This window comes from Gopherus flavomarginatus, chromosome 10, assembly GCF_025201925.1.
Source record: "Gopherus flavomarginatus isolate rGopFla2 chromosome 10, rGopFla2.mat.asm, whole genome shotgun sequence".
Classification (NCBI taxonomy): Eukaryota; Metazoa; Chordata; order Testudines; family Testudinidae; genus Gopherus; species Gopherus flavomarginatus.
The window spans coordinates 81,888,748-81,912,811 of NC_066626.1; the positions used below are offsets into that span (position 1 = coordinate 81,888,748).

General features: G+C 58.1%; 1 protein-coding gene across 4 annotated transcripts in view; it reads left to right on the forward strand.

The window, feature by feature from the left end:
* SPEG (striated muscle enriched protein kinase) overlaps positions 1-24,064 on the forward strand; it is a 109,804-nt gene that overhangs the window by 9,906 nt on the left and 75,834 nt on the right. For 2 of the 4 annotated variants that reach the window (XM_050969635.1, XM_050969636.1), the window contains exons 1-3: positions 9,475-9,514; positions 13,748-14,060; positions 21,673-21,712. The exons of the other annotated variants lie outside the window; for them this stretch is intronic. In XM_050969635.1, coding sequence (XP_050825592.1) covers positions 14,009-14,060; positions 21,673-21,712 — 92 coding nt within the window. In that variant the 5' untranslated portion in view covers positions 9,475-9,514; positions 13,748-14,008. Of the gene's footprint in view, positions 1-9,474; positions 9,515-13,747; positions 14,061-21,672; positions 21,713-24,064 lie in introns of those variants that run through there. 4 annotated transcript variants of the gene reach the window in all.

Genomic DNA, 24,064 nt, shown 5'->3' on the forward strand with positions numbered 1-24,064 from the left:
TTCAAAATTTTCCAAGAAGGCCTCGGTGTCATCACCTGCCTTGTAGGTGGGAAATTTTCTGTGATGTGGAACCATAATTGGCGAAGGGTTGTTAGGATTGGCTGGAGCATGCTGCCCAGCCTGCGCTAAGTCCAGTTCATGCTTTCTCTGTTTTTCCTTCTCTTCACTTTCTTTTTGTTGTTTTTTCCATTTCTCGGCGGTGGGCCACCTTTTCTTCTGCTTGTTTCATTTTGTGGGCCACTTCTTTTTCTTGTAGTTTTCTGTGGTGGGCTGCATTTTTGGCTTCTTCTTGTTTTTGTAGCCTTTCCATCTCTTGTTTGTGAGTTGCCTCATCTCTGGCCATCTGTGTTCTGAGCAGTTCCATCTGTTTTTCCATTGCTTCGAGCTGTACTGCGACTGGTTTTCGTGACATCCTGTTTTCTTGTGTTGGGGTGCCCTCCGGTGTTTATCTTCTGAACTGCAGGCTCTGTTGCCTCCTGGGGTCTGCCTAGCAACAGTGCCTTTTCCCTTTCTTCCTCTAGCTAATTTTTTCAATGTAAAGTAAACCAGAAAAATCACTTTATTTGCATGAGTATAGTGCTGGTATCTGCCTCCTAATGGGAGTGCTATTGTGTGACAAAAGACCCTTAATAGTCTCTTAATGGTTTCTTGCTTAATATGCAAGCCACAACTGCCAGAGAGAGCAGAAAAAAAAAATTCTCTCTGGTTCCCTTTTAAAAGCAAACTGTTTCTGCTTAAAAGCCCCTAGCAGAGAAAAGAAAAATATAATATTCCTACTGGCTTCTGGATTCTATCTCACCACTGCCACTCATGTCATAAACCTAGTCCCAGATTTGGACCTTAGCATCCAAAATATGGGGGTTAGCATGAAAACCTCCAAGCTTAGTTACCAGCTTGGACCTGGTAAAGCTGCCACCACCCAAAAAATTAGAGTGTTTTGGGGCACTCTGGTCCCCCCAAAAACCTTCCCTGGGGACCCCAAAACCCAAATCCCTTGAGTCTCACAACAAAGGGAAATAAACCTTTTCCCTTCCCCCCTCCAGGTGTTCCTGGAGAGATACACAGAAGCAAACTCCGTGAATCTAAACAGAGGGAGTCCACCCTCTCTATTTCCAGTCCTGGAAACACAAGCACTTCCCTCTTCACCCAGAGGGAATGCAAAGTCAGGCTAGTAAATCTAACACACACCGATTTCCCCCTGACTTCTTCCTCCCACCAATTCCCTGGTGAGTACAGACTCAATTCCCTGGAGTCCCCCACTAAAGAAAAACTCCAACAGGTCTTAAAAAGAAAGCTTTATATAAAAAGAAAGAAAAAGTACATAAAAATGGTCTCTCTGTATTAAGGTGACAAATACAGGGTCATTTGCTTAAAAGAATATTGAATAAACAGCCTTATTCAAAAAGAATACAATTCAAAGCACTCCAGCAACTATAGACATGTAAATACAAAAGAAAAAACAATAACCCCTATTGTTTTTATGATCTCTGTACTCACAACTTGGAAACAGAAGATTAGAAAGCAGGAAATAGAAATCCCCTCATAGCCGAGAGAGAGCAGGCAGAAGACCCAGAACAAAGGACTCACACACAAAAAACTCTCCACCCAGATTTGAAAAAGTCTTGTTTCCTGATTCGTCCTCTGATCAGGTGCTTCAGGTTACTTTTTTTTCAGGTGAAAGACACATTAACCCTTAGCTATCTGTTTATGACAGGGTCACTCCCTCAGCTCCTTGCACGCCCGCTCCGTGGTCCTCCCACTTGCTGCTGAGCCAGCGAGACCCAGCTAGTGCCTGTCTCCTCAGCCCCATTTGTGATTTCTCTTGCTTCTTTCTGAATCTGAATTTGTCAGCGTCTCTGGTGCGGCGGGGTCCAGAGCTGAGGGCGAGACCCCGGCTGGCTGGGGAGAGCCTCAGGGTACCTCCAATTCCGGCTCAGCTGCAAATCTAACCACACCTCAACGCCAGGCACCCTTTTGTGCCAGCTCCTCTCCCTGACCCCCCCCCGCCCCGCCGGCCCCCTGCCCCGCTGACTTGTCCTGCCCAGGGCCGGCTTTAGGAAGTGCGGGGCCCAATTCGAACATTTTTGGCGGGGCCCTGGCAGGGATGACTTAAAAAGAAAAAAGTGTAAAAAAAAGCCTTCCATTTCTTCCATGTATTATTTACTTTCCATAACTATATAAATAATACAATTACATATTATGTACATTGCATCATATATGCTGTTGATTGCTTATTAATGACCACCATTTCACATGTGTGGGCCCCTGCCACTCCCTGGGGGTGTGCACATGTGTTGGTCCCAGCTGCTCCCTGCCCCCCTCATTGAAGCAGCTATGCAGGGTTACTGCCCTGTGAACTGCAGGGCAGCAGTGGACATGGGGCTGGCTGGAGGCAGGGCAGGGTCTGACTGGAGGTAGGGTCTGGCTGCAGGCAGGGCAAGGGGTGCAGGGCTGGCTGGAGACGGGGGTGTGGGGTGGGCTGGCTTCAGGCAGGGCCACAGGGGGGTGCAGCAGGGGTTGGCAGGGCTGGAGACAGGAGTATGGGACTGGCTGGCTTCAGGCGGGGGTGCAGCAGGGGTTGGCTGGAGACAGGGCAGGGCAGGCAGTGCAGGGCTGGTGCGGGCAGGGGTGTGTGGCAGGGGTTGGCTGGAGACAGGGCAGGGGGTTGGTAGGGGCTGGCTGTGGACACGGGGTGCAGAGCTGGCTGCAGGCAGCGGGGGGCGGGGCTGGTGCGGGCAGGGCAGGGGGTGCAGCAGAGGCAGCTGGAGCCCCAGCCCTTTAAAAAGCCCCCAAACCCCCCGCTATCCCAGGGCTTTGGGGGCTATTTAAAGGGCCCGGGGCTCCCCTGCTTCTACCCTGCCCCGGACCTTTTAAATAGCCGTGGGAGCCCTGGGGAATGCATGGGGGCGGTGGGGCTCTGGCGGATATTTAAAGGATGGGGTGGTAGAGGCAGCTGGAGCCCTGGCCCTTTAAATAGCCCCCAGAGCCCCCTGCTACCCCAGGGCTCTGGGGGCTATTTAAAGGGCCCGGAGCTCCAGCCGGGGGCACGAGGCTTGCCGTGCTCCAGCCAGAGCTCCAGCCGGGGGCACGGGACTTACCACGCTCCGGCCAGAGCTCCAGCCGGGGCCGCGGGGCTTGTCGCGCTCCGGCCAGAGCTCTAGCCAGGAGAGCGGGGCCGCGGGGCTTGCGGCGCTCTGGTCAGAGCTCCAGCTGAGAGAGCGGGGCTGTGGGGCAGCTGCTCTCCCGCCGGCGCTTTGGTCAGGGGAGCGGGGCCATGGAAGACCCCGGAGCAGACCGCAGCTGGGGTAAGTAAAAAAATTTAAAAGGCACCTAAAGTGCGGGGCCCTCTTAGGCGCGGGGCCCGATTCCCAGGAATTGGGCGAACCGGCCTAAAGCCGGCCCTGGTCCTGCCAGTGGTTGTGGTTTGCAGGCGTGCTCTGTTCCCCGATCGCGTGGCCTGGGGGGCCCTGTCGCTCTCTGGTGCAGGGTCTCGCTCGGGAGTGACGTGGGATGTACGGACCAAGGGGATTCTTTCAGGTGGCAGTGTCCATGGGCATGCTCAGTGCCCCAAGGATCTGCTGCTTGCTCCCCGCTTGACTGGGCTTGGCCAGAGCTCGCTGCCAGCTGCCCTCCTGCCTGAGCCAGCGCTGCCGATTTCTCTGCTCTCCTGTGCCTGGGCCCTGCCCTTTGGTGGGACTGAACTCCTGCCCGGCTCCTCCCCGGCTGCCCTCAGGACAAGGGGCCAGAGCACCGCCAGCACCATAAGAACATCAGAATGGCCATACAGGGTCAGACCAAAGGCCCATCCAGCCCAGTATCCTGTCTGCTGACAGTGGCCAATGCCAGGTGCCCCAGAGGGAGTGAACCTAACAGGTAACGATCAAGTGATCTCTCTCCTGCCATCCATCTCCATCCTCTGACAAATGGAGGCTAGGGACACCATTCCTTACCCCTCCTGGCTAATAGCCATTAATGGACTTAACCACCATGAATTTATCCAGTTCTCTTTTAAACACTGTTATAGTCCCAGCCTTCACAACCTCCTCAGGTAAGGAGTTCCACAAGCTGACTGTGCGCTGCGTGAAGAAGAACGTCCTTTTATGTGTTTTAAACCTGCTTCCTCTTAATTTCATTTGGTGACCCCTAGTTCTTGTATTATGAAAAGGAGTAAATAACACTTCCATATCTACTTTCTCCACACCAGTTATGCTTTTATAGACCTCTAGCATATCCCCCTTAGTCATCTCATTTCCAGGCTGAACAGTCCCAGTCTTATCAATCTCCCCTCATACAGCAGCTGTTCCACACCCCTAATCGTTTTGTTTGCCCTTTTCTGACCCTTTTCCAATTCCAATCTCTTTTTTTTGAGATGGGGCGATCACATCTGCACACAGTATTCCAGGTGTGGGTGTACCATGGATTTATATAGAGGCAACATATTTTCTGTCTTATTATCTCTCCCTTCCTTAATGGTTCCCGACATTCTGTTCGCTTTCTTGACACCACTGCACATTGAGTGGATGTTTTCAGAGAACTATCCACACTGACTCCGAGATCTTTCTGGAGTGGTAACAGCTCATTTAGACCCATCATTGTATCTGTAGAGTTGGGATGGTGTTTTCCAATGTGCATCACTTTGCATTTATCAACACTGAATTTCATCTGCCATTTTATCAAGTCTCAGGGGGGAGCTGTGTTAGTCTGTAGCCACAAAAACAACGAGGAGTCCGGTGGCACCTCTGTTAGTCTTTAAGGTGCCACCAGACTCCTTGTTTATCTGCCATTTTGTTGCCCAGTCACCCAGTTTTGTGAGATCCTTTTGTAGCTCTTCACAGTCTGCCTGGGACTTAACTATCTTGAGCAGTTTTGTATCATCTGCAAATGTTGCGAGCTCCCTGTTTACCGTTTCCAGATCACTTATGACTATGTGGAATAGGACTGGGCCCAGTACAGACCCCTGGGGGACACCACTATTTCCCTCTCTCCAGTCTGAAAACTGACCAGTTATTCCTGCCCTTGTTTCCTGTCATTTACCAATTACTGAACCAGGAGGGAACCTTCTCTCTTACCTGCTCAGGCAGGGAATTACCCACTGGAGACGCCCTCCTGGCCCTCCCCCCGACCTCTCAGTGCCGCCAGCCCCGCACCCCTCTGTACATCTGCCTGGTATCCCCAGGCACCCTGCAGAGAGGGGCTGTTCTGCCCCGCCCCGAGATGAGGACGTGGCCTTAACCTGTCTGGCTTCTCTGCCGCTTGGCTGCCCTGGGGGCTCCTCCTAGGGCAGAGTGGGGGGCTTGTTGGCGGCCTGCGTGATGGGCTGGCTGAGCTTGGTGCTACGGCTGGGGGGCTACAGAAGAGCTAGAGAGCAGCAGGGTGTGAGGGGGGTGGGGGCGCTTACCCCTTGCTGCGGGGCTGTGCTCGGCCTGGCCTACAACGCTCCGTCCTAGCGCAGCGGCTCCGTGGCGGGCCCTGGCTCAGAGGATGGGGGCTCCCCGGCGGCCCCGGCAGCCCTGGTGCGGAGGATGGGGGCTCCCCGGCAGCCCCGGCAGCCCTGGCTCAGAGGATGGGGGCTCCCCGGCGGCCCCGGCAGCCCTGGTGCGGAGGATGGGGGCTCCCCGGCGGCCTCGGCAGCCCTGGCTCAGAGGATGGGGGCTCCCCGGCAGCCCTGGCTCGGAGGATGGGGGCTCCCCGGCGGCCCTGGCAGCCCTGGCTCGGAGGATGGGGGCTCCCCGGCAGCCCTGGCTCAGAGGATGGGGGCTCCCCGGCAGCCCTGGCTCGGAGGATGGGGGCTCCCCGGCGGCCCCGGCAGCCCTGGCTCAGGCAGGGGCAGCGCTGGGCCTGCAGGCTAGTGCTGGCTGCACGGGGTGCTTCGCGTGCTGGGGTCGGCCAGCTCGGCCTGCTTGTGATGTGCGCTCCCTGCAGCTGTCCAGTCAGTCACCGCTGCCCCTGCCCTGCTCCCTGCTGCGCTGCTTGGGATTTATTTTTGCCGTGGAATGTGCCAGCCCCTCGGATTCTAACGGGGCAACAGGCTCTTGTGTTACATGCTGGGAGAGACCGAGACCCCGGCCCGCAGGCGGGTAAATATAGCACTCGGGCTGCAGGCCGGGCACCTTCGCCTCCCCCCACGGGCCCGAGCGCTCAGGGCTGGGGCCGGGCGGAGAAGTGACGGTTTCCCCGCCCTTCCCACACCGGCCCGTCCGGCTCGCTGGCTCCCCCAAGGCCTAGGCAGAGCCGTGCAGGCTGCTGGGCTCTCTGGCAGCAGCACTCACGTCTGCGGTGCTGCTCCAGCCCAGACGTGGGCCACGGGCTTGGCCTGGCTATGCGGGGGAGGAGACGTGAGTCTCTTGGGCCCATGCTGCCCCCGAGGATGACCCCAAAGCCCAGTTGGCAACGGCTCGCAATTCCCCGTCTCTGACACGTCCGGTCCAGTCGCCTGCGCCGAGCCCTGGCTGTGCTGAGCACCAGTGGGAAGCAGGAGGGACCACAGGACCCAGGGGCCAAGTGATTACGGGGGACAACAAATGAGAAAAACAGGGCCTGAGGTGGAGGTCAGAGGCTAAAAACGAGGGGACACCAAGCAGAGGACCCCGGACAGCAGCCACTGCTCCTCGAACGTGTGGAGGGAGCCAACGGACGCTGCCCAGCGGAACGCGGCCTGGATACGTGAGACAAGGGAGGAACGGAAATGGGCCCCACAGTCGCAGAGCCCCCCTCGTCCTGCACCCTCCTCTTAGGAGTAGATGGAGCGTTTGGCCAGGGCCAGGAGGAGGTTGACCAGGAGGTCTCATGACTTCATGGGGCACGGATGGGGTGTGCATGAAGGAACAGGTGCAGGGAAAAGAGGAGCCGGAATAGGGGCTGCAACCTGGCGCATTCGAGACAGGCGTGTGCCAGGTTCTCCCTCATGCTGCAGAAGGGGCAGGCCTCGGGCACGGGTGTCAACTGCGCCAGGTACACACCCGTGCTCACGGCTCCATGAAGGAGCCGCCAACCGATGTCCCTGGTGGGCCGTGGGACCAAGGGGGAATAAAGGCTGGCCCACCGGGGCTCCTCACCCTCTTCAGGTGGGCGGGAGGCCCTGGCAGGTCCAAGCACCCCCACAGCATGGACGCTGCAGCGTGGTTCATGGGCTTCACTGCAGGGCCGAGCCTCCCGGGCAGGACAGAAAGCTCGGTGCCCCAGGCAGCCAGCCCCCCGAGCCGGAGCTTGGGAGCTGGCTATATAGGGCAGTGTGTTCCCAGGCTGCTGACTTTGGGTGGGGCTGCTCGCTGCCATGAACAGGACCGGGGGTTACGGGCAGGTCCTGAGCCCAGAGCTCATGGGGCTGGAGCCGGCAGGTTGCTTTATGGAGCGGGAGCCCTAGATGTCTGGCCCTGGCTCCTACCAACAACACCCAGGACCCCCTGGCTGAGGGCCAGTCACTGCCCCATTGCGCAGAGGCGCCCGGCGAGTCTGGCAGTGCAGGGAACAGAACGCAGGAGTCCTGCTTGCTCCGTCTCACATAGGGCAGCGACGGGCTCCGGGGCCTGATCCCTGTGGGCGCTGCCTAGTGCCCTGCCTGCCGGCTGCTGTCGTGTGGCACGTGACCGGTCCGGGGTTGGATGGCTGTGGGTGTGAGTTGGTGGGGGGACGTTGCCAGTGCGGGGCGTTTGTGTACTGCCTCCGGGGCCCTGAGGGGGACGCTCTTGGTGGAGCTGGGCGGGTGGCATGTGCCAGGCAGTCAGGGTGTTGTGAGTGGATGGAATTTGATTGCTATTGTCTGGCTGTCATGGTGCCATCCGCAGTGTGCCAGGCGTGGGCAGACACAGAACGGCACCGGGGGGCGAGGGTGGCAGGATGTTGTGTCCAGGGCAGGCGATTATCAGACTAGGGCATGGAGCTGTGCTGATCCCGGGGCTGAGGGGCAGTGATGGAGGTGTCTCCTTGTGTGTGTGTGGGGTCTCTGTGTGAGTGGGGCACAGGGTGGTGCGCTGTTCGGATGATTGTCTCGGTGGGGCTGGGGGGGCCGTGACTGTTCTGGGGGTCCTGTGGGCTGTGGCTGTGATTCATGGTGTGAGTTACGGTTGCTTCTGGGAGCCCCAGTCGTGGGGCAGGCCCCATGGTGCCAGGGGCTGGACAGATGCAGAGCCAGAGCCAGAGCCAGGCCCTGCCCCACAGAAACCTCCCCGTGGGAGCCGAGACGCAGCCTCGGGGCCAGGCGGCCAGGGGAGCACTAGGGAGCAGCGAGACTGGACAGATCAGCAGGCTGGGCAGAGATCCCCGGCTCGGTCCCTCCTCCGCTTCCAGGACAGGTGCAGTGAGCAGGGGTAAGGGAACGGGGCCCCCACAGCCCTGAGCTCACCGGGCACCCAGCCCAGCCCCTGCTCTGAGCTGGGAGCTCCTGCCACTGGCTTCGAGGGGTGGGGAGAGCCCTGCCCCCTGCCTCTCCCTGCCTCCCTACTCCTGCCTCCCCTGCCCCCTCCCTGACTCCTCGCTCCCGCCTGTCCCCTCCCTGCACTTCCCCCCATCTGTCCCATCGTACATCTCCTCCCCTCGCCTGTCCCCTCCCTCCACCTGCCAGCTCCCCTCCCCACACCTGTCCCTTCCCTGCCTCACCTCCCCCCACCTGTCCCCTCCCTGTCTCTCCTCCCCCCGCCTGTCCCCTCCCCACACCTGCCAGCTCCCCTCCCCACACCTGTCCCTTCCCTGTCTCCCCTCCCCCCGCCTGTCCCCTCCCCACACCTGCCAGCTCCCCTCCCCACACCTGTCCCTTCCTTGCCTCACCTCCCCCCACCTGTCCCCTCCCTGTCTCCCCTCCCCCCTCCTGTCCCCTCCCCCCACCTGTCCCTTCCTTGCCTCACCTCCCCCCACCTGTCCCATCATACATCTCCTCCCCCCGCCTATCCCCTCCCCCCACCTGCCAGCTCCCCTCCCCACACCTGTCCCCTCCCTGTTTCTCCTCCCCCTGCCTGTCCCCTCCCCCCACCTGCCAGCTCCCCTTCCCCGCCTGTCCCTTCCCTGTGTCACCTCCCCCCATCTGTCCCATAGTACATCTCCTCCCTCCACCTATCCCCTTCCCCCACCTGCCAGCTCCCCTCCCCACACCTGTCCCTTCCCTGCCTCACCTCCCCCCACCTGTCCCCTCCCTGTCTCTCCTCCCCCCGCCTATCCCCTCCCCCCACCTGCCAGCTCCCCTCCCCACACCTGTCCCCTCCCTGTCTCCCCTCCCCCTGCCTGTCCCCTCCCCCCACCTGCCAGCTCCCCTCCCCCTCCTGTCCCTTCCCTGCCTCACCTCCCCCCCGCCGCCCTACTCCTGCCTCCTCGTCTCCCCTCCCCCCTTCTGCCTGCTCTCCTCCCCCCCGCCTCTCCGCCCCCTCCCCCTGCCCCCCGTCTGTCGGTTGGGGGGGCGGAGGCAGCCCCCCTCCCCTCGCGGCTGCCTGCGCAGGCTCGGCGGTGGCTCGGTGCGCGGTGGGAGCCGAGCCGAGCCGAGCCGGGCCGGGCCATGAAGCGGCGCTGGGGGAAGAAGCGGGTCCAGGTGAGACCGCGGCCGGGCCGCTGTCCAGGGTGCTGCGCGGGGCCGGGCCGGGCTCAGCGCGGAGATCGGCTCCCGGGGCCTCCCGCGGCGCCTCGGCTCGGTCCGTCCCGCGGGCCGGTGGGGCCAGGTCCCCGGGCGGGCAGCGGGTCCTGGGGGTCCCGCCCCATGACCCAGCACTTCCCCCCCCCGGGGCTGCCCAGACCCCACCAGCCCTTCCCCCACTCGGCGAGGGCCAGTCCCTCTCGCACTGCAGGGGAAACTGAGGCACGCCGCAGGACGGGTCTGGCCCAAGGTTACCTGAGTGGCAGAGCCGGGAGCAGCGTCCCGAATGCCTGGGTCCTTGCCCTGCCCTTCGCCCTTGACACCCCCCCACCCCGCGCACAGGTAGCCGGCACCCCGAGCTGGCGCACTGCCTGCTTTGGCCGTGTGTGGCCTGGCCCCGGGCTGGTGGGCAGAGCTCAGGGCGCTTTGCCACCCTGGCTGGGCAGGGAGTGGAGCCGCAGGAGGGCAGGGCCATGGGCCCTGTTGGCAGAGCTGGCTGGGGTCGGGGGAGGGCCCCGCCAGGCCTGGGTCCGGAGACTCATCCAGCCTTAACTTGCACTTGTAGGGCCTTTGTCCCTGCCGGGAGGGCCCGTCAGGTGCCCTGCTCCTGGGCCTGGCCTCTGCCCTGCCCACCTCCAGAGCCCTTGCCTGGCCCCCCTCCCTTAGAAGGCCGGAGGAGGCTTTCCGCGGGTTTCCCGTGGGGGCTGCTGGCCGTGCCTGGCCTGAGCACTGGGCCCTGCATGGGCTACTGGCACATGCTGCTCCTGCCTGTGGCCACCCTAGCTACTGCCAAAGCAGGGCCCTGGCATCTTCCAGGGCTTTATGTGATGGGGGGGCGAGGGGCAGAGATGCTGTGGGGCTGGGCCAGGGCTGGGCTTGCTCCGTGTTTCCCCATCCCCGAGTGGGAGGGGGCAGGCCAGCCCCAGGTGCAGCCAGGAAAGCGCCTGTTAATGACACTCGATTGCGTTTTCATTTTCAAATGGAGCCAGAATGATCCATTGACGGTGCAGTTAATCTGCTCATACATCTTCCCCCAGCCTGGAGCTTGGGCTCCCAGCCAGAGCCAGCGCAGGCAGTGACCAGGGAGGGGAAGCCCAGAGTCACAGATTCCTACATGCCAAGGCCAGCAGGGATGGTCGGGAGCATCTGGTCTGACCCTGCAGAGCACGGGCCAGAGACCTGCCCCCCACCCCCCTTTCCTAGAGCGGAGCTGGTAGAGAAACATCCCGTCTTGAGGTTAAAATGGTCAGTGACGGAGAATCCAGCATGACCTGGGTAAATGGTTCCAGTGATTCATCACCTCACTGTGAAAAATGTACATTTCCCCCCTTGGGTCGTGTTAGACCCTCCTCTGCCAGAGTGAGGAGCCCAGTAAGTGTTTGGTCCCCATGCGGATTGTTCTAGGTGTGATCAAGTCACCCCGACCCTTCTCTGGTTAAGCTAACTCATGATAGACCCAAAGAGTTCACTGTCCTGGCTCTGCTCTGCCCCCTCCTTGAACTGTGAGCACCAGATCTGGGCACCGGATTCCAGCAGCGCTGCACCAGTGCCAAGCACAGAGGCCAGATAACTTCCCTGCTCCTGCTCGGGATTCCCCTGCTCAGGCAGGCCTGGATCACATTAGCCCTTCTGGCCGCAGCACCACACTGGGCGCCCCCGATCAGCTGATTATCCAGCATGACCTCCACCCACATCCTTGTCAGAGTCGCGGCTTCCCAGGGCAGTCCCGCAGGCCGTGCGTCTGCCCGACGGGCTTTGTTCCTGAGCTGGACCTTGACGTTAGCTGTATTAAAATGCACATTGTTTGCTGCACCCAGTTTAGCAGTGATCCGGGTCATGCTGTATCAGTGACCTGTCCTCTTCGTTATTTACCCCGCCCCTAATTTCTGTGTCTGCTGCAAACTTTGTCCAATGATGAGCTTTTGTTTTCTTCCACATCACTGATAAAAATGTTAACTGGCTTAGGGCCAAAACCTGATCCTGTGGGACCCTGGCATGGAGTCACCGGGCGATTCTCTGGAACTCGGGCTGTCAATTCATCACAGTTACCTCACACGACCAACTCAAAAACATTAACTGTGATTAAAACAAGTCATCTCAATGACTCGTACTGTTAAACAGTAGAATTCCACTTAAATGTACTCCATGTTTTGGATGTTTTTCTACATTTTCAAATAAATTGATTTATTTTACAACAGCGAATACACAGTGCACAGGGCTCACTTTATGTTATTATTTTTATTACAAATATTTTCACTGTAAAAATGATAAATGAAAGAAATAGTCAAGTATCAGAGGGGGAGCCGTGTTAGTCTAGCGCTGGAGCTGTAAAAGCCGCAGAGAGTCCTGTGGCACCTTACAGACTAACAGACGTTTTGGAGCATGAGCTTTCGTGGGTGAATAGTATTTTTCAATTAAGTACTGTCGTACGATCTCTTTATCATGAAAGTTGAACTTACAAATGTACAATTATGTACAAAAAATAACTGCATTAAAAATAAAACAGTGTAAAACTTCAGAGCCTACAAGTCCACTCAGTCCTACTTCTTGGTCAGCCAATCGCTCAGACAAACAAGTTTGTTTACACTGACGGGAGATAATGCTGCCCGCTTCTCATTTACATCACCTGAAAGTGAGAACAGGTGTTCACATGGCACTTTCGTAGCCGGTGTTGCAAGGTATTTACATGACAGATACACTAAACATTCATAGGCCCATTCATGCTTCGGCCACTATTCCAGAGGACATGCTTCCATGCTGATGATGCTCGTTAAAAAAATAATGCGTTAATTAAATTTGTGACTGAACTCCTTGGGGGAGAATTGTATGTCTCCTGTTCTGTTTTACCTGCATTCTGCCATATATTTCATGTAATAGCAGGCTTGGATGATGACCCAGCACATCTTCATTTTAAGAACACTCACAGCAGATTTGACAAAACTCAAAGAAGTCACCAATGTGAGATTTCTAAGGATAGATACAGCACTCAACACAAGGTTTAGGAATCTGAAGTGCCTTCCAAAATCTGAGCGGGACGGGGTGTGGAGCTTTCAGAAGTCTTAAAAGAGCAACACTCCAGTGCAGAAGCTACAGAACCCGAACCTCCAAAAAAGAAAATCAACCATCTGCTGGTGGCATCTGACTCTGATAATGAAAATGAACGTGCATCGGTCCGCACTGCTTTGGATTGTTATCGAGCAGAACCTGTCGTCAGTATGGAAGCATGTCCTCTGGAATGGTGGTTGCAGCATGAAGGGACATATGAATGTTTAGCCCATCTGGCACGTAAATATCTTGTGTTGCCAGCTACAACAGTGCCATGTGAACACCTGTTCGCACTTTCTGGTGACATTGTAAATAAGAGGAGAGCAGCATTATCTCCTGCAAACCAAACTTGTTTCTCTTAGCAATTGGCTGAACAAGAAGTAGGACTGAGTGGACTTGCTTGTTTTATTTTCGAATGCAGTTATTTTTGTACATAATTCTACATTTGTAAGTTCAACTTTCATGATAGAGATTGCACTACAGTACTTGTATTAGATGAATTGAAAAATACGATGTATTTTGTGTTTTACAGTGTAAATATTTGTAATAAAAAATAACTATAAAGTGAGCCCTGTACACTGTGTGTTCTGGGCTGTCATTGAAATCAATAGATTTGAAAATGTAGAAAACATCCAACAATATTTAAATAACTGTGTTCTATTATTGTTTAACAGTGCAATTCATTGTGAAATGAATCATGATTAATTTTTTTAATCACTTGACAGTCCTATCTTGAACTGCTCCGTACGAAGCCAGGCAGGACTCTGGGGAGCCTCCTCTCTGGGAGCAGACTGTCTGCAGGGCAAGAAGCTTCCCCTGCTTCCATCTTCCTGGGTCTGACCTCGGAGCATTCAGCATCCTCTGCCCTTCCATGCACTTCCCACAGCAAGCCCGCCCTGGGGAAGCCAGAGGGTCCTGGACCCCCACTTCGCAGTCAGACGTGACTCTCAGCCAGCAGAAAATGGAAGGTTTATTACTCGACAGGATCACAGTGTAGGACAGAAATCCGTGACTTTCAGCCAAGTCCATCTTGGCTGAACTTCTGAACTTCCCCCCTTCCAGTCCCCCACAGCAGACTGCCAGCTTCGTGTGCTCTGACTCAGACACCCCCATTGCTCCCCCTCCTTCTCTTTGTCTCTCTTCCAGGCAAAGAGGCACCTGGTCCTCACCTGGTCGCATCCCCCTCCTGGGTCTCCGGTTACGAAGGGCACTGGTCATAGGATATGTGCAGGCAGCTGGAGCAGCTTCCCCTGCCCCAGAGGTCTCAGCCAAAGTCACACACCCCTATTCCCACCACCGAGATATTGGTGCAGCACACAGGGAAACTGAGGCACACACTGTATTCATGCAGAACCGTAAGACTCACATAGGCTCACATACAGCATAACAAGGGAAAAGCCCCACTTCATGACAGACCCCCTGGAAACACAGCCACTCAATGATGAGTTCCCATTTACAGGTACATTTTGAGACCTATTAGTTAGCCAGTTTTTAATCCATTTCCCGTGTGCTGGATTAATTTTATAGTGTTATCGTTTTGGAATCAAAATGTCATGTGGTACCAAGGCCAATGTCATAGCAAAGTCTATGATGTCAACACCATTGGCTTTATCATTTCTTATACATTTGGAGTCTCACCAAAAAAAGCTATTAAGTTAGTTTGACAGGATCTATTTTCTATGAACCCAGGTTGCTTTGCATTAATTACCTGCCCCTCCTGTCATTCTTTATTGTCGAGCCTTGAATCAGCTGCTCCATTCTCTTGCCTGCGATTGATGTCAGGCTGACAGGCCCAGGATTACCCGGGCCATCCTGTTTACCCCGTTTAAAAATTGGCACAAGATCAGCTTTCTTCCACACTAAGCAGCCGCTGCCTAACTAGCGCATCACGGCATGCCAGTGGGCGTGGGCGTGTGTGGTGGACATGTGCGTGCATGGACGGGTGTGGGTGTAGGTGGGCATGTGTGTGCGTGCATGGGGGTGTGGGCGTGGGTGTGCGTGCATGTGTGTGCATGGATGGGTGTGTGCACGTGTGTGCATGAGTGGGTGTGCGTGTGTGGGCGTGTGGGCGTGGGTATTCGTGGGCGTGTGCATGGGTGGGTGTGACTCACGCTCTCCCCAGGCACCTTCTCCCAGTTTGAAGCTTTCTGTAAAAACTCCCAGTGTGCTGGAGGGCAGCGGCTGGTGCTGGGAGACCTCGGGGCAGCGGCTGAGTCAGGGGCCTTTAATGGCTGGATGCTGATGCCTGGATGTTGAGACGTGGCCTCTGGATGGGTGAGGGCTCTGGCTGGGGGTGCAGGCTCTGGGGTGGGGCTGTGTGGGTGACGCTTTCTGTGTCTGGCCCTGCTGCCTGGCTGTCTCTGCCTGGTTGGCGCAGGGGCTGGCATGGCAGACGGCAGGGGAGTGGGTACCTGCCTGCCCGGCTCTAGGCTGCGTGGAGCCAGATCTGCGGGGAGACAGGAAAGGGGCCTTCGAATATGCGGGGAGTCCCAGGGCCGGGTCTTTGGTCTGTCGGCCATTACAGAGGTGGCAGAAGCTGGAGCTCTGCTAGGTGCGTGCCAGGGGCTCCATGTGTCCCCGTTGTCCCGTTCCTCCCCTGGATGCCCAGAACGCTCCTGCCAGGCCTGGAGTGGGGCAGGGGCGGAGGACGAAAGTTACCGTGTTGCTGACTGTGAAATGCCGTGGCCTGGAGCACAGGGCATTATCTCCCCTCCTCTGCCTCCTTAGCTGGAGCCTGCCAGCACATCGAGGGAACCCGAGGCAGCTCAGGACCTCGCAGGCGTCACAGAGGGGCCCCAGGGTCAGGCCCTAGGGCTCTGTTCCCCGAGTGCCTTTGCTTCCTGCATAACATGCCCTTACGCACACACAGGCACCCCACGTGCACCTGGAACCTGCAACATGCACACCCGTTACCGCGCGTACCTGGGCACCGCGTGTATGCACACCTCTTTGCTGCATGCACCGGTAACGCCCCCCTGCACAGACCTGGGCACCTGTAACACCCCCACGCACACAGCTGGGCACCTGTAACACACACACCCGTTACCGTGCGTACCTGGGCACCGCGTGTATGCACACCCCTTTGCTGCATGCACACGTTACACCCCCCCCCCACGCACACAGCTGGGCGCCTGTAACACACACACTCATTACCATGCGTACCTGGGCACCACGTGTATGCACACCCCTTTGCTGCATGCACCGGTAACACCCCCCCCCCGCACAGACCTGGGCACCTGTAACACCCCCCACGCACACTGCTGGGCACCTGTAACACACACACCCGTTACTGTGTGTACCTGGGCACCGCGTGTATGCACACCCCTTTGCTGCATGCACCGGTAACGCCCCCCCGCACAGACCTGGGCACCTGTAACACCCCCCACACACACAGCTGGGCACCTGTAACACACACACCCGTTACCATGTGTACCTGGGTGCCGCGTGTATGCACACCCCTTCGCTGCATGCACCGGTAACGCCCCCCCGCACAGACCTGGGCACCTGTAACACCCCCCACGCACACAGCTGGGCACCTGTAACACACACACCCGTTACCACGCATATCTGGGCACCGCGTGTATGCACACCCCTTCGCTGCATGCACTGGTAACATGCCCCCCCGCACAGACCTGGGCACCTGTAACACCCCCCCACGCACACAGCTGGGCACCTGCACCACGCCCATCACTGCCCGCATGCGGTAGGGTGACCATATGTCCCCTCAGGCTGAGACAGCCCCTTTTTAAGCCCTGGCCCAAATGTCCTGACTTTTTTGGCAAAATTAACCATTTGTCCCATTTACTCTTCCCAACTCATGAGTTGGGAAGAGCAAATGGAACAAATGCCCCATTTTGCCAAAAAAGTAGGGTGTGCCCCCTGACATTATCGTGAAATGGGACCGTATAGACCATTCTGGCACCCAAGGTCCTGTAGTGGCACCAACTCTTGTACAGAGGTTGTTGAGTGAGGTGTCTGGGACAAGGTTCTGGTTTGCTGGTTCTGATTATGCACTCTGTGTGCATGGATCATTTTTGTATTTAAAGTTATAAGTATTGGCTGTAGGCTGTCTGTATTTCACACTTGTGCTGTGCTTCTGGGTGACATCCCAGACAAGTTGGGGTTAGCTCTGCCTGGCCTGCTTGATGGCCCATTAAGGACCATCAGCAACACAACTGACCCACTGAGAGAAGCAGATACACCTTGTAACTCAGCAAGGCAGGGACAGGCCTATGGACAGGACTGTAAGGGGGTTTTCATGCCATGTGCTGAGCAGCTTGTGTTTGGAACAAAGGAAGCAAAGGCTGCATGGCAAGAGACTATAAACGGAAGCTGCATCTCCTCCATTTTGTCTTCAATCCTGCTTCTTGCCTCTTACAGTAACAATTCTGGTTCTGGTGGGACCCAACTGAGAGTATCAATTCAGGACAAGTCACCCAGAGCAAGGCAGTCACAGCCCCAGGCTGGGGTCCTTTGCACCAAACCAGCCAGAGAGGACTTCGGTCTCACCCCACTGGCCAACCACAAGTCACACAAGCAATTCCCTTAGACACTCCAGTTTCCCAGTATCCCCACCAGTGCCACTCATCCTGGGGATGAATGGTTATGAAAACCAACACCCCAGTAAAAGAAAAGGTTCTTCTGATCCCAAAGGACCAAGCCCCAGATCCAGGTCAATAGATAAGTCAGATCTTACCCACAAATCACGCTGTTGCCAATCCTTTAGAATCTAAAATCTAAAGGTTTATTCATAAAAGGAAAAAGATAGAGATGAGAGCTAGAATTGGTTAAATGGAATCAATTCCATACAGTGATGGCAAAGTTCTTGGTTCAGGCTTGTAACGGTAATAGAATAAACTGCAGGTTCAAATCAAGTCTCTGGAACATCCCCCGCTGGGATGAGTCATTCAGTCCTTTGTTCGGAGCTTCAGTTTGTAGCAAAGTTCCTCCAGAGGCAAGAAGCAGGACTGAAGACAAAATGGAGGAGATGCAGCTTCCTTTTATAGTCTCTTGCCATGCAGCCTGTGCTTCCTTTGTTCCAAACACAAGCTGCTCAGCACATGGCATGAAAACCCCCTTACAGTCCTGTCCATAGGCCTGTCCCTGCCTTGCTGAGTTACAAGGTGTGACGAACTGGGAATGTTCTTAATGTTTTCTCTGAATACTGTGTTGGTGCCTCAGTGTCCCCTAGGCAGTTCTTAAGTATCTAGGTGGTGGGATAAGGGTGTGTGATTGCTGCAGAGCAAAGGGCCAGTGCACCTAAATGCCTGACACTCTTGACTCCTAGCAACTGATGGCCTGGGCCCCCCCTCTGCAAAGGTGCCAGCTGAAGGTGTTGGAGACAAAGAGATCAGGTGACCTCCTGGCCTGGGAAAGGGGCTGAGCAGAGAGGAGGGGCTGGAGGGGTTGTTAGTCTGGAGCTGGCTGGGGACGAGGAGTGAAGTGCAGACGTGGGGGGTCTGGCTCACTGCCCCCTAGAATGGACCCGGCTGAGGGGTCCGGTTCACTGTACCTACAAGCTCTGTTTTAGACCCTGTTCCTGTCATCGAATAAACCTCTGTGTTACTGGCTGGCTGAGAGTCACGTCTGACTGCAAAGTGGGGGTGCAGGACCCTGTGGCTTCCCCAGGACCCCGCTGGGGCGGGCTCACTGTGGGAAGCGCATGGAGGGGCAGAGGATGCTGAATGCTCCAAGGTCAGACCCAGGAGGTGAAGCCGTGTGAGCTTCTTGCCCTGCAGACAGTCTGCTCCAAGGGAGAGGAGGCTCCCCAAAGTCCTGCCTGGCTTTGTGGGGAGCAGTTCCAGAGCATCCCCTGGGGACTCCGTGACACAAGGTGTATCTGCTTCTCTCAGTGGGTCAGTTGTGTAGCTGATGGTCCTTAACGGGCCATCAAGCAGGCCAGGCAGAGCTAACCCCAACTTGTCTCGAGTGTCACCCAGAAGCACAGCACAAGTGTGAAATACAGACAGCCTAGAGCCAATACTTATAACTTTACATACAGAAATGCTCCATGCACCCAGAGAGCACAGTCAGAACCAGCAAACCAGAACCTCGTCCCACACACCTCACTTGACAACCTTTCTACAAGATTTGGTGCCACTACAAGGCCTTGGTTGCCACAATGATGTATACGGTCCCAGTTCGTGTCAGTAACACCACACCTGCTCACAGGAATTCCTTTGCTGGCTACGTGTGTTCACCAACTGCAGCTCCTCTGTGCTATGAACATCTACACAGGCGCTCTCCTTCCTGCTTGCTTGTGAATCTACCACTACCAGCAACTTAGAGACTGGACTCTGTTTTATAGAGATACCAAACAAATTCCAAGTACCTAAGGGTGAGTGTTTGCCTGCTCTCCCCTGCATCCTTGTGAGTTCAGTCACAAGGCTGTTCTGCTCTGTACCTGAGTTACAGATCCTCACTCACAGAATCGGCATGGACACAGTCCTGTCCCAACACCACTGTCTTCCCCACAAGCTGGCCAAACACAGCCACTTGGTCATAGGGCTGCTCAACGTTCTTAACAGCTCTTACTCCACACGAGACCTTCTCAAAGCTACGCCACTGACTGGACCAAGCCATCAGCTCACAAGGCTGCCTAGGCTCCTCCAAAATCTGCTTGTTCTCCTCTCCCTTGTCCCAGCACCCAGGGCTGGTTACAGACAAATACTGGGATAGTGAGGCAGCTTCCTTACCAGGTAAAGCGTGTTCTCCACACTACACTGAGCTGCTTCCAGCAAACCCCTGCTACCTTGTCCAGGTTCCCTTTTACGAGCTGTACCAGCCACCAATCCATCACCGATCAGAAATCTCCCCTTCCCCCCTCAGTTAGGGCCATGCACCTGACCATCCACTTGAATCTGCTCCTGAGAAACATTGTCCTGACCCATGAGATCTTTCTGCTCTTGGTCTAACTCCAGATTGACTCCTGAGACAGGAGACAGACATTCAGACACTCCACTCCCAGACTCACTGCTTTCTTGCACAGACAAACAGCTACTTCCCACCAGGCTAGAGCCCCCTCCCCTGGCCATAGCATAATGGGTCAAATACCGACCACGGCTCTGAGTTCTCCAACAGCCCAACATTGCTATAAACTGGGCTTCGCAGAGGAGACAGTTGCTGTTGTTCTTCCGTTGCTCTTTTGACTTGGAGCTGGAGTCTGGCAGTTTCTCATTGCGTCTGGCGAACCCTCCTCAGCAGCCAGCAGCTCCAGACCCCCCCTCCGAGCCCCCTCCTTTCTCTCCGCAGCGTCTCTTGCCAATTCAGCCGTTTGTTCTGTAGCTTCTCTCTGTCTTCCAGCAGCTTCCTTCCCCAGCAGGGCAGTGATGAGCTGCCAGAATATTAACAACCGGTTCTCTCCTCCTCACCCCACGAGGGAGTCATGCCCCTCCCCCCGGGGACCCCTGCCCCATCCACCCCTCTTCCCTGTCCCCTGACTGCCCCCTGCCGCCCCATCCAACCCCTCCTCTCATTCCTGATGGCCCCCTGGGACCCCTGCCCCATCCAACCACCCTTTCTCTCTGTCCCCGACTACCCCTTGAATCCCTACCCCTGACTGCCCCCCACCGCCCCATCCAACCCCTGCTCTTTTCGGACTGCCCCCTCATGACCCTTGCCCCCATTCAATCCCCCTGTTCCCTGCCCTCTGACCGCCCTGACACTAATCCACCCCCCCAACTCCCCTGCCCTCTATCCAACACCCCCTCCCTGCTCCCTGCCCTCTTACCGCGCTGCCTGGAGGTGGGGGCTGGGCTGGGCGCCCAGGGGCAGGAGCCGGGGCTCCCGGCTGGGCCCGGGCACCCGGGGGCTGGTGCCTCATGGGACAACTGGTTCTAAAAGGGCTTCTAAATTTAACAACTGGTTCCCGTGAACTGGTGGGACACACCCGTCCCTGCCCCCATGGGGCACCTGTAACACCCTCCACCCCACGCACGCACGGGGCACCGGTAACACACCTGTCCCTGCCCCCACAGGGCACTTGTAACACCCCCTCACCCCACGCACACACGCACTGGTAACACACCCGTCCCTGCCCGCACGGGGCACCTGTAACACCCCCCGTCCCTGCACACATGGGGCACCAGTAACACCCCCGTCCCTGCAGACACGGGGCACCGGTAACACACACAGGCCTTTGTCACATACAGGAATAGCACCACTAGTCCAAGCAACCACCTGCAGCCCCGGGTCTGGCTCCTAGTCCATGGCCCGTCCTTGCAGCCGGACTAGCTGTTACCCAGCGCTTCCCCCGCCCCCTCTTTCCAGCTGGTGCTGTGTCGCAGGAAGCCGGGGAGAGCAGCGCTGGTTAGGAAAGCGGATGCTGCTGCCCCGGAAGCTGCTGGCCATCCTGCCCCTGCCCTGTGGCTATTTGCCCAGCCGGATGGGCCAGCAATGCCCCAGTCTGCACTCAACTGAGGCCGCTTCTCTGTCCGCGGCCCCCGGTCAATGCCAGCGCACCAGGGCCCGTCCTGGCCGCAGCAGGTGAACCCTGGCGGGCAGCCTGGAGGACATGGAGCCCCTGGCACCTCTGTAATTGTCTGCAGGTCAAAGGCCTGGGTGATGGGCCCACTGATGACTTCCAGTGTCTCACCCCCAGCTCAGCCTGCAGAGTCGGAGACCTGGGCTGAATCTCAGAACAAGCTGGGGATGCGAGCCGGGCCGGGGAGCTGGGTCTGGCTGGGACTCGGCCCCAGGGGAAGGCTGGGGACCCCCTCACCGGGACCGTCACTGCACTAGGGAGCAGCCCTGCCCTGGCCCCACCTGCTTTTCCAGCTCGAACTTCCCGGGCCCACGTGCAGGCGCCCTCCCTGTATGGGGCACAAGTGCCCTGCATGGCTGTGCCCGTGTCCCTCTGTGCTCCAGAGGCACTGGGGCTGCTGTTACGGGTGCCAAGGGGCGATGCTGGGCCAGGCGATGGAGGCATGAGCTGCTCCCAGGAGCTTTGCAGAGGGAACTGCCCAGGACCCCCCGTCTCAGTGGGGGGGCTCCGTTTCCTCTGCTGGGCTGGGCGCTGGCTCTCGCTGGGGCGACTGGCTGGAGGGGTAACGCTCTTCTCTTTTCCTTTGCAGAAACCCGGCCACTCGCGGGGCTTCGGGCGCTTCACGCATGGTGCGTTGTTCCTGGGACCCCTCCCTCGGGACCCCCGGCCCCCTCCCCCGCTCAGCTGCCACCCGGGGCTCTGCACTCCTGTGTGGAGCCAGGGAACAGGCTGGTGCTGATGGCCCTGCCCCCCTCCGACCTCACGTCCCTTCCCTGGCCTGGCCTGCAGGTCCCCAGTGAGGGGGGCCTGGCAAACCCCAGCGCTGCCCCCGAGTTCTCCAGGGCTGCTGCTGAGCCACGTGGCACTCGCCTGCCCCACCAGCCAGGGCAAGGGAGTGAGCCTGGAATTGCTCCTGCTGGAGCTTCGATCTGGGGGGGGTGTGCAGGGCATGTGGGAGACAGCTGGGGGGAGTGGCTCCCTGGTGGTGGGGAGCGAAGCTAGTGTGGGGCAGGGTGGGGCTGTGATGGGGGCAGGGCGGGATGGGGGTGGGGCAGGGTGAGGCTGTGATAGGGGCATGTGTGCAACGTGTCAGGGAGGTCTGTGAGTGTGCACACCCTCATGAGAGGAGCCGGGGTGGGGATGGGCGTGCCGTGTGTTGGGGGGGTCTCTGAGTGTGCACACCCTCATGAGAGGAGCCGGGGTGGGGATGGGCATGCCGTGTGTCAGGGGGGTCTGTGAGTGTGCACACCCTCATGAGAGGAGCCGGGGGTCTGTGAGTGTGCAAACTCTCTTGAGAGGATCCGGGGGTCTGTGAGTGTACACACCCACGTGAGAGGAGCCGGGGGTCTGTGAGTGTGCACACCCACGTGAGAGGAGCTGGGGTGGGGCTGGGCGTGCTGTGTGTCGGGGGGGTCTGTGAGTGTGCACACCCTTGTGATAGGAGCTGGGGGTCTGTGAGTGTGCACAGCCACGTGAGAGGAGCTGGGGTGGGGATGGGCATGCCGTGTGTCAGGGGGGTCTGTGAGTGTGCACACCCTCATGAGAGGAGCCGGGGTGGGGATGGGCATGCCGTGTGTCAGGGGGGTCTGTGAGTGTGCACACCCTCATGAGAGGAGCCGGGGGTCTGTGAGTGTGCAAATTCTCTTGAGAGGATCCGGGGGTCTGTGAGTGTACACACCCACGTGAGAGGAGCCGGGGGTCTGTGAGTGTGCACACCCACGTGAGAGGAGCTGGGGTGGGGCTGGGCGTGCTGTGTGTCGGGGGGGTCTGTGAGTGTGCACACCCTTGTGATAGGAGCTGGGGGTCTGTGAGTGTGCACAGCCACGTGAGAGGAGCTGGGGTGGGGATGGGCATGCCATGTGTTGGGGGGTCTGTGAGTGCGCACACCCTCGTGAGAGGAGCCGGGGGTCTGTGAATGCGCACACCCTCGTGAGAGGAGCCGGGGGTCTGTGAGTGCGCACACTCTCATGAGAGGAGCCAGGGGTCTGTGAGTGTGCACACCCTTGTGAGGAGTCGGGGTGGGGATGGGCGTGCAATGTGTCGGGGGGGGTCTGTGGGTGTGCACACCCTCATGAGAGGAGCCAGGGGTCTGTGAGTGTGCACACCCTTGTGAGAGGAGTCGGGGTGGGGACGGGCGTGCCGTGTGTCGGGGGGGTCTGTGAGTGTGCACACCCTTGTGAGAGGAGCCGCGGGTCTGTGAGTGCGCACACCCTCATGAGAGGAGCCGGGGGTCTGTGAGTGCGCACACCCTCGTGAGAGGAGCCGGGGGTCTGTGAGTGCGCACACTCTCAAGAGAGGAGCCAGGGGTCTGTGAGTGTGCACACCCTTGTGAGAGGAGTCGGAGTGGGGATGGGCGTGCCGTGTGTCGGGGGAGTCTGTGAGTGTGCACACCCTTGTGAGAGGAGCCCGGGGTCTGTGAGTGCGCACACCCTCGTGAGAGGAGCCGAGGGTCTGTGAGTGCGCACACCCTCGTCAGAGGAGCTGGGGTGGGGATGGGCGTGCCGTGTGTTGAGCGGGGTCTGTGAATGTGCACGCCCGCGTGAGAGGAGCCGGGGTGGGGCTGTCTCTGGCTGTCTGCCCGTGTACACTCCTGTGCGGGGGGTCTATGATCACACCTGTGGCTGGGCTGGCTGGGAAGGGGGGGCTCTGAATGGCAGGCACCTGGAGGGGTGTTGTGGCTGAGAGCCCCCCCGGCCCAGAAACGACCCTCTGGCTGGGCTTGGCCTCGCTGTGTCGGGTTCTCTGAGGAGTTGGGGCAGAACCCCCTGGGGAGTGATGTCCTGGGGGAGCCGTCCTCCCCGAGGCTCCACCGCCGTGCCCAGGGAGCAGAGCTGGGGCGCTTGGACAGATGGGCAAACCAGGAGTCTGGGTCCCAGAGTGGGTCTGGAGGAGCACAGGGAGGGGGGGTGTATGGGGTACCAGGGGCTCTACTCTGTGCTGTGTGTCTGTGTGCGGGGGGGGGGGGGGTGTATGGGGAGCTG